This window comes from Triticum aestivum, chromosome 7B (assembly GCF_018294505.1).
Source record: "Triticum aestivum cultivar Chinese Spring chromosome 7B, IWGSC CS RefSeq v2.1, whole genome shotgun sequence".
NCBI classification, from domain to species: Eukaryota; Viridiplantae; Streptophyta; class Magnoliopsida; order Poales; family Poaceae; genus Triticum; species Triticum aestivum.
In genome coordinates this window covers 3471764-3485748 of record NC_057813.1, presented here as the reverse complement: position 1 = coordinate 3485748, position 13985 = coordinate 3471764, and the positions used below count along the sequence as shown (strand labels likewise).

Below are 13985 nucleotides of genomic sequence, written 5' to 3'. Positions count from 1 at the left end.
TGCGGTTATGCGGTTAATCGTTGGAGTATCAAACGAGCTCCAAATGCCACGAAACTTGACAGATGGTCTATCGGTGGTGTACCAAGGCCACTTGGCAAGCCTCGGTCCATTCCGAGAACGTTTAACACCCGCACACGAAAAGAGACAAGAGGGGTGCGCCGGTGCATGTGGGAGTGTCGGATTGCGAAACGGACAACGGGGAAAAAGCTCGGATGCATGAGACGAACACGTATGCAAATGAGATGCACATGATGACATGATATGAGATGCATGACATGAATAAAATGCAAAACAAAAGACAAAACCCAACCACGGAGGGAATCTCATAACACATAGCCGAAAATGGCAAGAGTTGGAGTTACAAAGATGGAAAGTTACATCCGGGGTGTTACAGCACACCCTCCAAAAGTATCAAGATAGACTTTGCTTGGTGATGAGTCCCTTACTCTCCTCACCACTCAAGCTTGTTATTGCATTTGAGAATGAGTGCGAAGCAAGATGGGATTTGGTCTCAAAGGATTGTCTTGGACGGTTGGAGTAAAAAGCCCTTTGAAGTTTTCACAATGAGAGTGGGTTCTCTCTCAGAACATATGATGGGAATGTAGTTTTCTTTGAGTGAACGGGTGCGATAGGTGGGGGTATAAATAGGAGGAACCAGAAACCTAACCGTTACCAACTTTTTTGCACATATCAGAAGTTCCTAAGTGATCAGCTTGAAAGCTCCAATGTGAACAAAGGTAGAAACTTCCAGACAACTAAGACGTGCTGGCGACCAAAAAGCATTTGGAAGCTCCAAGGCGCACAGTTGGGTAGTGGCATACTCTTTGTTATCATTTCAGCAATTTCGACCGTTTGCTTTCGAAATTCTAGTGTGGCAACAGAAGGTTTGCTAGACGCTTCAACGATTCCGAGAGGAATACTCTGATGCTTTGAGGGTAGGGGTTTGTGCAACGACTATATCTGGTGAATGGTTTGACAACGATTTCCGGATGAAAGAGCTTAGAAGCTCCAAAATGAATAACACCAAGTAGATATAGTCGAGTCATTGAGGGATGTTGAGGTGTTTTGGAGTTGGATCTTTAAACGCGTGGAGCAAGAACCTCATCATGACATCCTCAACCCCCCCCCCCCCTTGATAGTATCGACATACCTATGGACTCAATTGATCTTATATCACTAAAATGAAGAAAGGGAATCCTCTGGCTTGTCCAACGCTCATCTTAGTGCAATTTCTAGGGGCCACCTTATATTTCTTTGTTGCACCCACAAGGAACAATTCATGAAATAAACTTGTCGGGGGTATTAGTTCCTTGAGATATGTTGACATTAATTAACAAAATCCACCTAGGAAATTAGATACACTTTCACGGAGACGATAACAATAGTTTTGAATAAGTATACAGGAACATGTTTAAAAAAAACTAATAATAGTCATTTTCCTATATACACAAAACATCAGGTTTCCCGAACCAAGTTTGTATATTTGCAAATTATTTAGAGCACCCAAACAAGTTACATTGTTAGTCAGTTTTTCAGGTTTATACAGATCCAGTCTTACATATTTCGCGTATGCAAGCAACCCCTTAGGGTGTTGAAAGGGCCGCTTAGTCATTTGTTATAGATATCTTTACTACGAAGGTACACATGAATGTTTTAATCATCAGAGTTAAAATATCTGAAGTGTTATGTTCATTATGACTGTATCGAGCTACTGTCAAAATTATGAATTAGAAATGCTAGATCATTGCAGTTTTTTTCGAGGGAAATGATTTCATTAACATGGAATACTTGCAGGTCTATAGCGTTTATTAAGAATGAATTTTGTAACCTTTTTGCTAGTGGAAGTTGTTTGGTTGCATTACATACAAATCTGATTTTGCATTTGTTTATCTTCTTCCTATACTTAATAGCCACTCCTACTAAATTCCATCGCTCATCTAAGATTAAGCATATCTGAACATTCTATTTGGCGCTTTGGTCACTTAAAAGATTATGTTTGATTGGTGCCAAAAGTTACCGAGATGACGATCTGCTGACAGAGTTGTATTTATAGCTTTGTATAAAAATAAATCAGAAAAAGTAATAGTTTTCTCAAAACTTAAATATAAGATGTAGGTAATTGGCACACAGGTTTGTTGACCATTTTTTCATCACAATATAAAAGGAGAAAATCCTTCCGGCGTTCCATCATTCTGGCCCTCACGAGTCATGCAAACCTTGGCCTGTCATGGCAACTTGTGTTTTCTCCTAGCGAAGCATGGACATTATGCTAATTAGATCACACTAGATTAAACAATTTTACTACATCAAGATGTGATTCTTAATCTTATAATATGCATGCCTTTAATTATACAAATGTTTCCTACAAGCAGTGGTAGTTATCACCACTTGCGTTTTGTATGTTGTATGTAGTATCTATCAAAATTGAGAGTATGTATGCGTAGTATGTAGTATATAACAATGATTAGGTAGTATATATACTAATTTTTAGGTAGTATATACCATGTTTTGAGTATGTTCTTTTTTACGTACAAATATGTACGTATTTCACAAATATAACAAAAACTATGGGTTCATATATAATTTTTTTCATGTAACTTGCTTTGAAATATCTTAGATATAGTATATGAATATATTTAAAATGATAAAGTAGTATATATATTACCACATGGTAGTATATGAGACATATGGGGTAACTACCACCGGGTGGTAGGATGGATTTTCTCTCTCTCTCTCTCTCTATATATATATATATATATATATATAGGGAAAATGCATCCTACTACCGGGTGTAGCTACACCCGTTTCTCATATACTATCATGTGGTAGTATATACTTTACTTTATTATTTTTAGTATGTTTATATACTATAACTAAGATACTCCGAAGTGAATTATATGAAAAATTGCAAGTGAGCCCATAGCTTTATTGTATTTGTGAAATACGTACATATTTGTACGCGAAATGGAGTATGCACAAAATATGGTAGATACTACCAAAATAGTAGTATGTATACTACCTAAATATTCTTATATACTACATACTACACGTACATACTCTTCGATTTGATAAATACTATCTATAACGTATGAAACAAAAGTGGGAGTAACTACACCCGGTAGTAGGAAAAATTTGTCCGAAGATTTGTTTTCCTCGTTGGCTCGTTGCAATGCACATGCAGATTCCTTATAAAAGGAAAATGAAGGAACAATCCATATCACCTCTCTTATCATTACACGTCCAATGTTTTCGATCCATTTGTCAAAATCTTATACCTCTATTAGAGGATGACGTGTTGTGACGTTTGACTTTATAAACTTTGAACAAGTTTATAGAGAAAGTTATTTATATCTGTAATACTAAATATATAAGATATGAAACTATATCTTGTAATAAACATAATGATATACGCATGTCACTCTAAATATAAATGCTTTTTGTCCAAAAATCCGGTCAAAGTTTGTGACGTTTGACTTCTAAAAAATATATACGCACTACATTATGAAACGGAAGAGTATTAATAAATATATATTTATTGTAAAATATATTTTCATTTATTTATATTATTATTAGGTGGATGATAATAGATGTAACTATTTTTTAGAATATTTAATAAAAACTTCCAAATATGGATCCTTTCCACGGCGTTTTTTATCGTGGTCTCCACCAAATACTCTGCCGTCGGCTCGTCGCCCCCGCGCTCCACTCGACACACTCCGATCCGGACAGCCGCCGTTACTGCTAGCACTCCAACGGATCCACCCGGCCGGCCGGCGACCATGGAGGAGGAGCTGCACGCGCTGCTCCGCGACCTCGACGCGCTCAAGCAGCTCCCCGACCCCGCCTCCATCGACCGGGTAAGCCGCCGTCCGCTCCCTCCCTCCCCAGATCTCGATCCCTTCCTCCGGTCGCCGCCTCACATCTTCCTCTCCCCTGCTGACAGATGCGAGATCGCGTGGTGAAGATGATGGGCCCGTCCGGCGCCGCTGCCGCCTCCCGGTCGAAGATCAAGGTACGATCCGATGATGGTTTGCCATGCTTCTTCTAAGCGGCGAATTGGATGCGCCGCGCCGTCTGTGTGTTTGTGGAATTGACCGTGGTTTGCGGATTGGGGTTGTGTGGCGCAGGACATGAGCGCGGAGGTGGTGGACAGCAACCCGTACAGCAGGCTCATGGCGCTGCAGCGGATGGGCATCGTCGACAACTACGAGCGCATCCGCGACTACTCTGTCGCCATTGTGGTATAAGCATCTGCTGCTCTCATCTGGCTTCGAGACGTTACTTGTAAAATTCTAAAGCAATTTGAGTTGGCAATTGGTATTGAGCAGACACAGTGGTTAACAACATGTACTCAACCCCACGGGAGTTTGATGTCAATGCAGTAATAGCCACATTAAATCTTTCAGATTGTTCTAGAAAATTTATCTTATGCAAGATTCAAGGCAGAACATATTTGTTTGGTGAAGATCTTGGGTGAAGCTCAGTTATGATGAAATCACCAATTTGTAAGATCAACTTGTAGTCATGGAGCTAAATGTAATTATAGATATACGATATGCAACTTAGCTTTTTGTCCGCCAAGCATATGTCCACGGTTAGTTGTCTGCCCTTGCCCATCAGAAAAGAAAGTGATAGTATACAGGTATTCTTTTAGGGTGGTAGTATCGGTATTGGCATTACTAGTAAGGAAAATGTAGCGCAAATGTATGTTTTTAACAGCTGCCGTTTTTCATCTAAGGCTAACTTCTAGTAATTTAATTGAATTTCATGACACACAATTGTTTGTCTCGTTCACACATGCCATTTCTGCACAAAATTACAATCCTACTAGACCAATACATGGTTTTTATTGAGTTATATGGAACAACAGAAAAGAAATGGTTGCAACTGTACAATTTACTTGCGCAGAACATTTCTTCGCTGAAGATCAAACATTTCTTAGTTTACCAGATCAAACTTTGGACTTTTTAATGTTCTTGATACATTAGTACATGCTCCACAGGGTGTAGGTGGCGTTGGTAGTGTAGCTGCTGAGATGCTCACTAGATGTGGAATTGGACGCCTCTTGTTATATGACTATGACACAGTTGAGTTGGCTAACATGAATAGGCTGTTCTTCCGCCCAGACCAGGTAAGCTTCCAGGAAAATGTTTATCTGCTTCTCCTTTCTGTGCATGATACCATCATGTGCATTTTCTTAATATACATAGTGCAAGTTTATTTTCTGAAACACTATTTACACTCTTTTACTGAATTGATTATACCTACTACTCTCCAAGAGTATAACATTGGCCAGACTAATAACTGTATCCTTGTGCTGTTAGGTTGGAATGACTAAGACTGATGCTGCTGTGCAGACACTTAGCGAAATAAATCCTGATGTCGTATTGGAGGTGAGAACTGTGGTCATTGGTGACAGTCATCTACGCGCCTGCCCTTACCTTAAGCAAATTGATCCTTTCATCAGATTCATGACACTACATGTTTTCATAGAAAGGCAAAGAATGTAGGTCTCACATTTTTCAGGATAAACATTTTTCTTTACCCAACGCTGCCCACTTGCAGTGCTTATCGGTATCCATATCCATAGAATTTGTTTGACCCAAGAGAATTTGCCGTTGATATAGTGGATCACATCTTCTAATTCACTATGCTCCCTAATTTTAGAGCCCTCCCATTGAATTGAGGTGCTCAATTTCGAATTTGGTTCACAAGCTTGACCAGGTGAACGATTTCTCAAGGAGCTCTCCCATTCAATTGATATTTTCTAATTCACTATGCTCCCTAATTTTGGAGCCCTCTCACTCAATTGAGGTGTTCAATTTTAGATTTGATTCACGATTTTGACTGGGTTAATGATTTCTCAAATTAATCGGCATCAACCAGCCTATAAAAACACATAAGTCCTGTGCACCCTGTCACCACCTAGAAAAAGAAGCGCCAACATGTGACATTCTAGCACCCATATAGTATGTGCAGCCACCAGTGCAAGAAACCTCCCCACATAATCACACCACCAAGAAAGCCCACCAAAACACCATATTATAAAAAATAATAAAACACACTCCATCATTTTCCCCATGCAGCCAAACCAAAGAACAATTTTTTTAAATCCCAACAACACCAAAGGTGCGGCGAAGTGCGCCCAGCCCTTCTAGTGTTACACTATTCCTGCTTTGTTGTAAACTGACATCATTTGTTTTCTTCCCACAGAGTTATTCGTTGAATATCACAACAGTGAAAGGATTTGAAACATTTTTGGGTAGTCTCAAAGCTAGGAGCTCTAATGGGCGCAGCACTGGAGTTGATCTTGTTTTGAGCTGTGTTGATAACTATGAAGCTCGTATGGTTGTCAATCAGGTGAAAATTAGTGAACATCATACATCCATGATTTTGTGTAGCACTTCATCAATCCTCTCAACATTCTCATTCTCTGTGGCTTGTTAACTTTGCATGTAGCTCTGCATTTCTGTGATTCAGTGGTGCATTATTTGTTTTTATACTTGCTTTTCAGGCTTGCAATGAGCTTCGTCAAACATGGATGGAATCTGGTAAGCCCAAAACCTGCATTTAATTATTGTTATGCCCTATTGAGAATGTATTTACTGCTTTTTGGATACCGCTCATATTATCCGCACTCATATCTTCATGCCAATTGTTCTATCTCGTTGTATCCTGATGTACATAGAAATTTTATTGTCCACCTTGCCTTTAAAAGTTGCTACTTGCTCTACATCCCCTTATACCTGTATATGCATTGGATAAACTCATCCACAATATATTATTACTGTAATTCCTGGTTATGAATTAATCCTTAGGTGTTGTTCAAGAGTTTAATTGAATACAAATCTTTTTACAAGAACATGGTGGCCTCTATGGCACCCAAGAATTTGGCAGGAACTCTTATCAAAACAGTTCAATTTGTACATGAATAGACGAAAGAATCTTGTGTTCCTGTGACCTTATTCTTTTACAGTTCTACTTTAGTACTTGCTAGATTTGTTATGAGGCTGCTCAAGCTAGATGCAAATATAATAGCATTTGATTGGTTCAGAAAATAGTGCAGATTGCAGAGCATGCTACTGAATTAGGCGAGGTTATGTTTCGTAAATGTGCACCCTAGGTCCCATACTTGCATTTCATGGAAACACACTACATTCTTAAATCATATTGCAGCACCAAGAATAGATGCTTAGTTGTTGTTACCTACGCGACTAGCCCTTGGTGAGAAATACACAATTAAATTGTGACATATTTTCGCCTTCATTTCATGCTAATTCTCTTCATTTATAATAATCTCATCAATGTGAAATGCACTTGACATGAGAATTTATGCATCAGGTGTGTCTGAAGACGCTGTTTCTGGTCATATACAGCTATTAGTTCCTGGTGAAACTGCATGCTTTGCATGTGCTCCTCCATTGGTACTTTCTATGTATCTCAGATTTTGTTCTCTTCACGTCGTTCCTTAATAGTGTGCTATTATGCTTTTGATTTTAGTTTCTGCCTGTTTTCATTCTTCACAGTTGATCTAATTAGTTGAGGACTTGAGATGTCCCTTTGCATTTCCTGTGTTTGTATTTAATCTGTTAATCTTTTGGTAACCTGTTTGTGGTACTTCTGTGTAAAGGTTGTAGCATCAGGAGTGGACGAGCGTACTCTTAAGCGAGATGGTGTTTGTGCTGCCTCTTTGCCAACTACAATGGTGAGCCCTTTACTTCGTTCACTTTCGTTTTTGCTTTGTTGTTTTCTCACCCGACAACAATTTGCTCAAAGCTGTGGAAGCTTGGTTCTGATTAGTCACATTCTTGTACCTGTTTAGCAGCTATAAGTGGGACACCGGGAGCGTTACTAATTTGGTTTTGGACTTTTAGATATGCTTATCTACTGTACTGTTGACTCTCAGCTTATATGTTAAGTCTACTTTTGTTTCAATTGGATCTTTGCATTGCTGGACATAACTGTAATGCTGTGCACCATTCATTTAACGACTTAGCACTACATCCCAAAGTGGCAATGCATTCTAGTCACTCTTAGTCACAAGATTCATGTCTCAAAGTTAACCAAAACCATTCTGAACATTTCCCATGTCCCATTTGTTTTGGCTGATGAACATATTCTTTGCAGGGTGTTGTTGCTGGACTCCTGGTCCAGAATTCTCTGAAATATCTGTTGAAGTTTGGACAAGTTTCCCCTTATTTGGTAATTGCTTCAATCTTGCTGTTGTGATGCTGCGAACGCTGTTGGCATGTTTTAAATGACATAATTGGGCTCTCTATTTTTGGAAGGAAATGGTCGCAAAGCAGTAGTTTCTTAGTATCATTTTCGTTCCTGTAGGTTGAAAGGTTTCCCCAATGTGGCACATGTTTATCCAACATATTCATCTCAAAATTCTGAACATTTTCTAATTATCATATTTTTGCGACGTCCTCCTATTTTTGCAGGGATATAATTCACTTAAGGATTTTTTCCCAACAATGGAAATGAGACCAAATCCACAATGTTCAAACCCAGCATGTCTTGAGAGACAGGTGCTTATTTTCACCCTTGCTTCCTTTTGGTACTCTTTGCTAGTTACAATTGTGACTGTTTCCTAATGGTATCCTGGTGTTCATCATTTTTAGAAAGAATATATGCATTCAAAACCTGCTAGAGATGCAGCGGCAAAGGCTAAGATGGAAGCTGAAGCATCCGCAGCAATTGAATATCCGGTTCACATGGATAACGAGTGGAACATTAGGTACATCATTCCACATGACAATCATTCTTTGTTACATTAAACTTTGTTTTGCCCCCTATTCGGATTGAATTCCTTCACAGATATAAACACATAGCAGATTTTGCTCTAGATGTGATTACTACCAAGCAATATAATCATAGTTCAAAAAAGCGCTAGGCGTTAATTGTGCGTTTTGCCACCGCCTTGCGCTTTACTGACCAAAGCGCATGCTTATGCGCAGTTATGCACAGATTAAGCATAGTTATGCACAATGCGTTTTGCCAACGCCTATAGCCTAGGCGCGCCTAAGCGCTCGCTTAGGCGCGCCTTTTTTAACTATGAATATAATTAGAGCATCTCCAACAGCTTACCTATCCCTAAAAACTGCCATGATGACCTAAAACAGCTCCAGTAGATTACCTATCCCTAAAACTGCCACAAAAAAACCTTGCATTGACTGATTATTGATCAACTAATGTGGTCCCCTGATTGAATGTTGTCATATCCTCTGAATTTCAGATTCTCACCCAAGTTAGGTTAGAAACTTAGACATGAAATTTCTCGGTGTAAATTAGGCGTGCTATCTCCTGCCAACACTGCAGATCTACAGATCTGTGCTATGATTTTCAGCAGCTTTTCCACAGCAGACAGCAGACAGCTGCTTATTTGAAAGCCACAGCAACCAAACACCCCCTAACCTAACTGTTTGTTCAGTGTTGTTATCCATAGTTCCATACCAAATGAGCTAGATTGTATGTGTTTTAAAATGTTCTCAAGTCTCAACCCTATATTGAACTTCTATGTTTGTTCATGTAGATCTTCAGAACTATCCAGCCACTATTTGCAGTTTGATGCTTGCTGTATTTTTATGATTCTGCTTTTCTGTATATACATAATACAAGGATTCCTTTATATACTTCCAGAGTATGTACACCCACATTCAGTATACCTCTTAAATGAATCTATTATACCTCTTTATCATTCTCGATATATACCATACTAAGATGCCTCAATACAAGTGTTATGAAAAACATCACCGGGGCCTCTAGTTTTTGCAATATAGCATTTTTATGTACAAATAAGCAATATACACAAACTACGCAAAATGTATTTAGTCGGAAGGAATTTTTCATAGAACTCACTTTGGGGTACCTAGTACTCCCTCCGTCCCGAATTACTTGTGGCAGAAATGGATGTATCTACAACTAAAAATATGTCTAGATACATCCATTTCCGAGACAAGTAATTCCGCACGGAGGGAGTAATTTCTAATGAAGTATATTAAAATGGTAAAGAGGTATAGTTGATTCATCTAAATGGTACTACCTCTGTTCCTAAATATAAGTCTTTTTAGAGATTCCAATGCGAACTACATACGGAGCAAAATGAGTGAATATATGTATGAGGTTTGTATTGAAATCTCTAAAAAGACATCTCTACTACTATAGTACATGTTTTTTTGAATATCTGAATCTACCTTCGTCTCACATGTTTAGCCCGCCTCTTCCAATATGAATTCATTTATAGCCGTCGGATCTATTGGATCGAATGGCTTAGAGTGCATGGATTCGCCACTCACGTTTCTCCCGCCAACCTACAAACACCCGCACCTTCTGGAAGACTCCGTAACCCACGATTGCCTCCTGGTCCTAGCTGGATGCATGGAGAAAATTGATTGCTGGCCCCATCCGCTGTGGAGACGTGGAGCATATGGCTGCAGAGGAACGGGATCGTGCGCTGCATCGGCAGGGGCAGGCCGACAGGCAGGAATGGGGATCTGATTTTTTTATTCTTTTGATAAAAAGGAACGGGATCTGATCAAGGGTGTGGTGGTGTGCTGACGTTCTGCTTTTTTTTTACAGTGGCTATAGCTGCACAGTGGCAGGCTTAGTGGCCCGTATGGCCGAGCAGGGTGTCAACCAAAATTCGTAGTTCAACTCAGGCGGAAAGGAGGATGGCTATTTGCCACGCTTTTCAGGAGTTTTAGATAATATAAAAAAAAGCTACTACCATGCATATACATGTCTATGTATGGATTTTCCCAAAAAAAAGGTGTATATATAGACAGTCGGTGCAGATTTTTGGGACAAGGTTCTAGACGCACCCGATATAGCATTTTAATTTTTTAAATATATAAAAAAAATCAGAAAATGTTCTCCTGGCAAATATGATCGAGTGTTTTACTCTTAATGAAGAAATGACTACAGTATTCTTCTAGGTGGGAAAAATAAAATTGCAACTTACAAAGTTTAATAGTATTTTTGTAAAAGGAAAACAATATGCAAATAGTGAGTAGTATATTTTTGAAAGATTGAATAGTGACTTTCATATATAGAAATGTTTTTTTAAGAGAGGATCATGAAAGTCATTTCTTCATGAACCTATACACATGAGTATAAGACTAGACCATATTCGTTAAAACAAGTTTTAGAATTGTTTAACTTTTTTAATTAGGGCGCACCTATACCCAGGTTCCATTGTGTATTTTCATATACTTTTTTTCAATTCTTTCTAGATATGCGACCCTTTAATAATTCTAGCCTACCCTCTGGCTGTATTCCATCTACATCCAGGTGATATAGAACGCATAGAGATGATCATTTTCTCAGCAAAATATGATTCCATGACGTGAACTACCATTTTGTGAATATTGAATGCAGGTTTGTGAAGTACTACTCCCTCTGTAAAGAAATGTAAGTCCAAAAGGTCTTATATTTCTTTACAGAGGGAGCACGCACTAACCAACATTTCTTGACATATTTTGGCAATTTGAGAAAATGAAAAGTTATCAGGACATCATAACTTGGTACAGTTGCAAAGCTAAAACAATCCATGTAAAAGGTCCTCAGTTCGTATTGAAAATTCTTTTTGTGTGAAACTTTTTTATTAAGAATGTACACGTGCAAAGCACGTGCCTTCGACTAGTATATATTTAATATATGAGGAATGGGAGCACGTACATCCTTCCCAGGTGTACAGAATTATTTTCCTGGTGAACTGATTAATCCATCGCAGAAGTTGCACGGAGTTTCTTACTCGCAGTGTTTTTCCCTTCTGCAGTGTTCTTGATGATAGTGACACAGCAACGTCAAGCGTTCAAAGGGCTGCAACAGGTAAAACCAAATTCCAAGAGCGAAATATTTCCTTATTTATCATTCCTGATGTGTTTGTACCTCGTTTGGAAAATCCGTGCAGACATCCTTCCAGAAGGCCTTGTCCGCGAACTTCCAGATGAAGACTCCTACGTAGCGCCACCCGCACCAGCTAGCTCCGGCGCCATCGACGACGACCTCGAGGAGCTCCAGCGGCAACTCGACGCTCTAAACTCATCTTGACGCGGATCCGGCTCAAACAGTGCGTTGGAAACCCAAACCAGATACCTTCCGGCAGAACTAGCGATTTCAGTCAGATATAGCCTCTGCTCAGCAGAGAAATGTTAACTGCATTTTCCAGTCATGCAATTTTGGATCGGGCGATGTAGATTTTAAGAGGCTTATCAGAGGAGCAGCTTATGTAAGCTTTGTTATAGACAAAGAAGTTTGATAGAACTTGTGAACCGTGACAGCATACTGTAAAATCATGTTAGATTGGTACTGAACTTTCCATCAAGAAGTAAAAAAATACCGTATTTACCAAGAACGTACATACGTACTACTTTGCCAGAGTGGAAAAAGTCCGAAACAAACCAAGTAGATGAAAGCTAAATCAAACACTGAACTATGAATCTCGGAAATTGACGCTCTGAACTTACAATCTTGGTCTAGTTTGGACCCTAGACCTGTTTGGTACATTGGGAATACTACAATTCCGACTGAGATAACTTGCTACTCTCACAGACAAGAATTTCGGCCGGTCCACTATACCACGCCAAGAATTTGTGAAGTTTAAAGAATGTACGCGCATTTCTATAATGGTTCAAAAATTAAAAACTGTTCTTGTTTTCTATTTTTGGCATAAATTCAATTCCTTTTGTGTTTTTAAAAAATGTTTCGAATTTTGAAATTCTATTCGCATTTAAAAAAAAACTGTCAGCGATTAAAAAAAATCACATTTGTCAAAAAATGTTTAGAATTCCAACCTTTTTCTCATCCTATGAAAAATGTTTCGGATTTTCAAAATCGTGTCACATTTTTAAAATAATGTCTTTGGAATTTCATAAATTATTTGTGTTTTGAAAAACTCGGCATTTCAATATTGTTCACAATCTTTTTAAGAAACTAGTAAAATGCTCGTGCATTGCAACAGGAGAAATACAAAAATGTATGCACCCTAGTCTAACAGGCATGACTACAGGACACATCCCCCACTCTCATTCCATGATCTCTATTTGAACAAAGCGCCTTACCCGTGTTACCACCTATCCTCCTTCTTGCCTTCGCCGATCGTGGATGGGTTGTCCATCTAGTTACATCACGTCTAGACATTGTTAGGATTTTTGTTTTTACGGGAGACATTGTCAGGAATTAATTGCACAGAAGTACGACAATTAGGGCATTACATGCGGATTGGTACCACTTTTGGTAATTTTTACATGTCAGTACCAAGTCTGGGGCTAGCCGTTACAAAAGGGTCTAAACCGCGTATAAACACGTATTGACGGGGTATCTGACCAGTAGGGCCCGCTTGTCGGGTGCCGACGTGGCATGTTTTTTGCAGAAAGCCCCCTTGCTTTGCCGGCGCTACTGTTCATCGTCTCCATGCGCGGCGGCACCCGATCTAGATCTAGGGGAGGAGCCCCTCGAGCCCGAGCTCCTTCACCTCCCGTAACCGCCGCCTCGCCCCGGCCTCCACCCCGCCTCACGTGCGTGCAACCGAAGCAGGGGAGTCAGCGGGACTTGGCGCAACTCCGGCGACAGGGAGCGACGGAGGGCGCGGGAACTGATGGATCTGGACGGCGACTCGCGCGGCGGAGGGCAGGAGGGGCGGCGCTGGTCCTCTGTTCATACGACAGAGAGGGAGGAAACAGAGAGGCCGCGAGGGGACCTGGTCACCGACGATGGCTGCTCCGGCGAGGCGCATGGGGCGGGGTCGACAAGACCCTCGGGCGGAGGCGGTTGGGAGGAGGAGCCCGGGCATGAGGAGGCGGCGGCGCACTGGTGAGCGAGCTAGAGATCTAGGGAGGAGGCGCGAGGGGTCCTCGTGGCTGCTGCTGCTCGCCGACGACGGCTGGGGATGGGGTCGGCGAGACCCTCGGGCGGAGGCGGCTGGGAGGAGGAGCCTAGGCACGAGGAGGCGGCGGTGTGCTGGTGAGCAAGCTGGGGAGCTC

The 13985-nt window shown here is 40.4% G+C and overlaps 1 protein-coding gene across 1 annotated transcript; it reads left to right on the top strand.

The window, feature by feature from the left end:
* The first annotated feature begins 3646 nt into the window (after positions 1 to 3646).
* LOC123156700 (ubiquitin-like modifier-activating enzyme 5) lies at positions 3647 to 12362 on the top strand. The gene is made up of 14 exons (XM_044574857.1): positions 3647 to 3857; positions 3944 to 4012; positions 4128 to 4241; positions 5003 to 5131; positions 5325 to 5393; positions 6214 to 6360; positions 6515 to 6551; positions 7342 to 7424; positions 7631 to 7705; positions 8128 to 8202; positions 8445 to 8531; positions 8625 to 8740; positions 11780 to 11832; positions 11915 to 12362. The coding sequence occupies exons 1-14, from the start codon at positions 3780 to 3782 to the stop codon at positions 12052 to 12054; spliced, it is 1272 nt and encodes a 423-aa protein (XP_044430792.1). The 5' UTR covers positions 3647 to 3779; the 3' UTR covers positions 12055 to 12362.
* Positions 12363 to 13985: the final 1623 nt, after the last annotated feature.

Coding starts and splice junctions, on each gene's coding strand:
- LOC123156700 (XM_044574857.1), top strand. CDS start 3,780: ATGGAGGAGGAGCTGCACGCGCTGCTCCGCGACCTCGACGCGCTCAAG. Junction 4,242..5,002: donor ACTACTCTGTCGCCATTGTG/GTATAAGCATCT, acceptor CATGCTCCACAG/GGTGTAGGTGGCGTTGGTAG. Junction 5,132..5,324: donor TGTTCTTCCGCCCAGACCAG/GTAAGCTTCCAG, acceptor TTGTGCTGTTAG/GTTGGAATGACTAAGACTGA.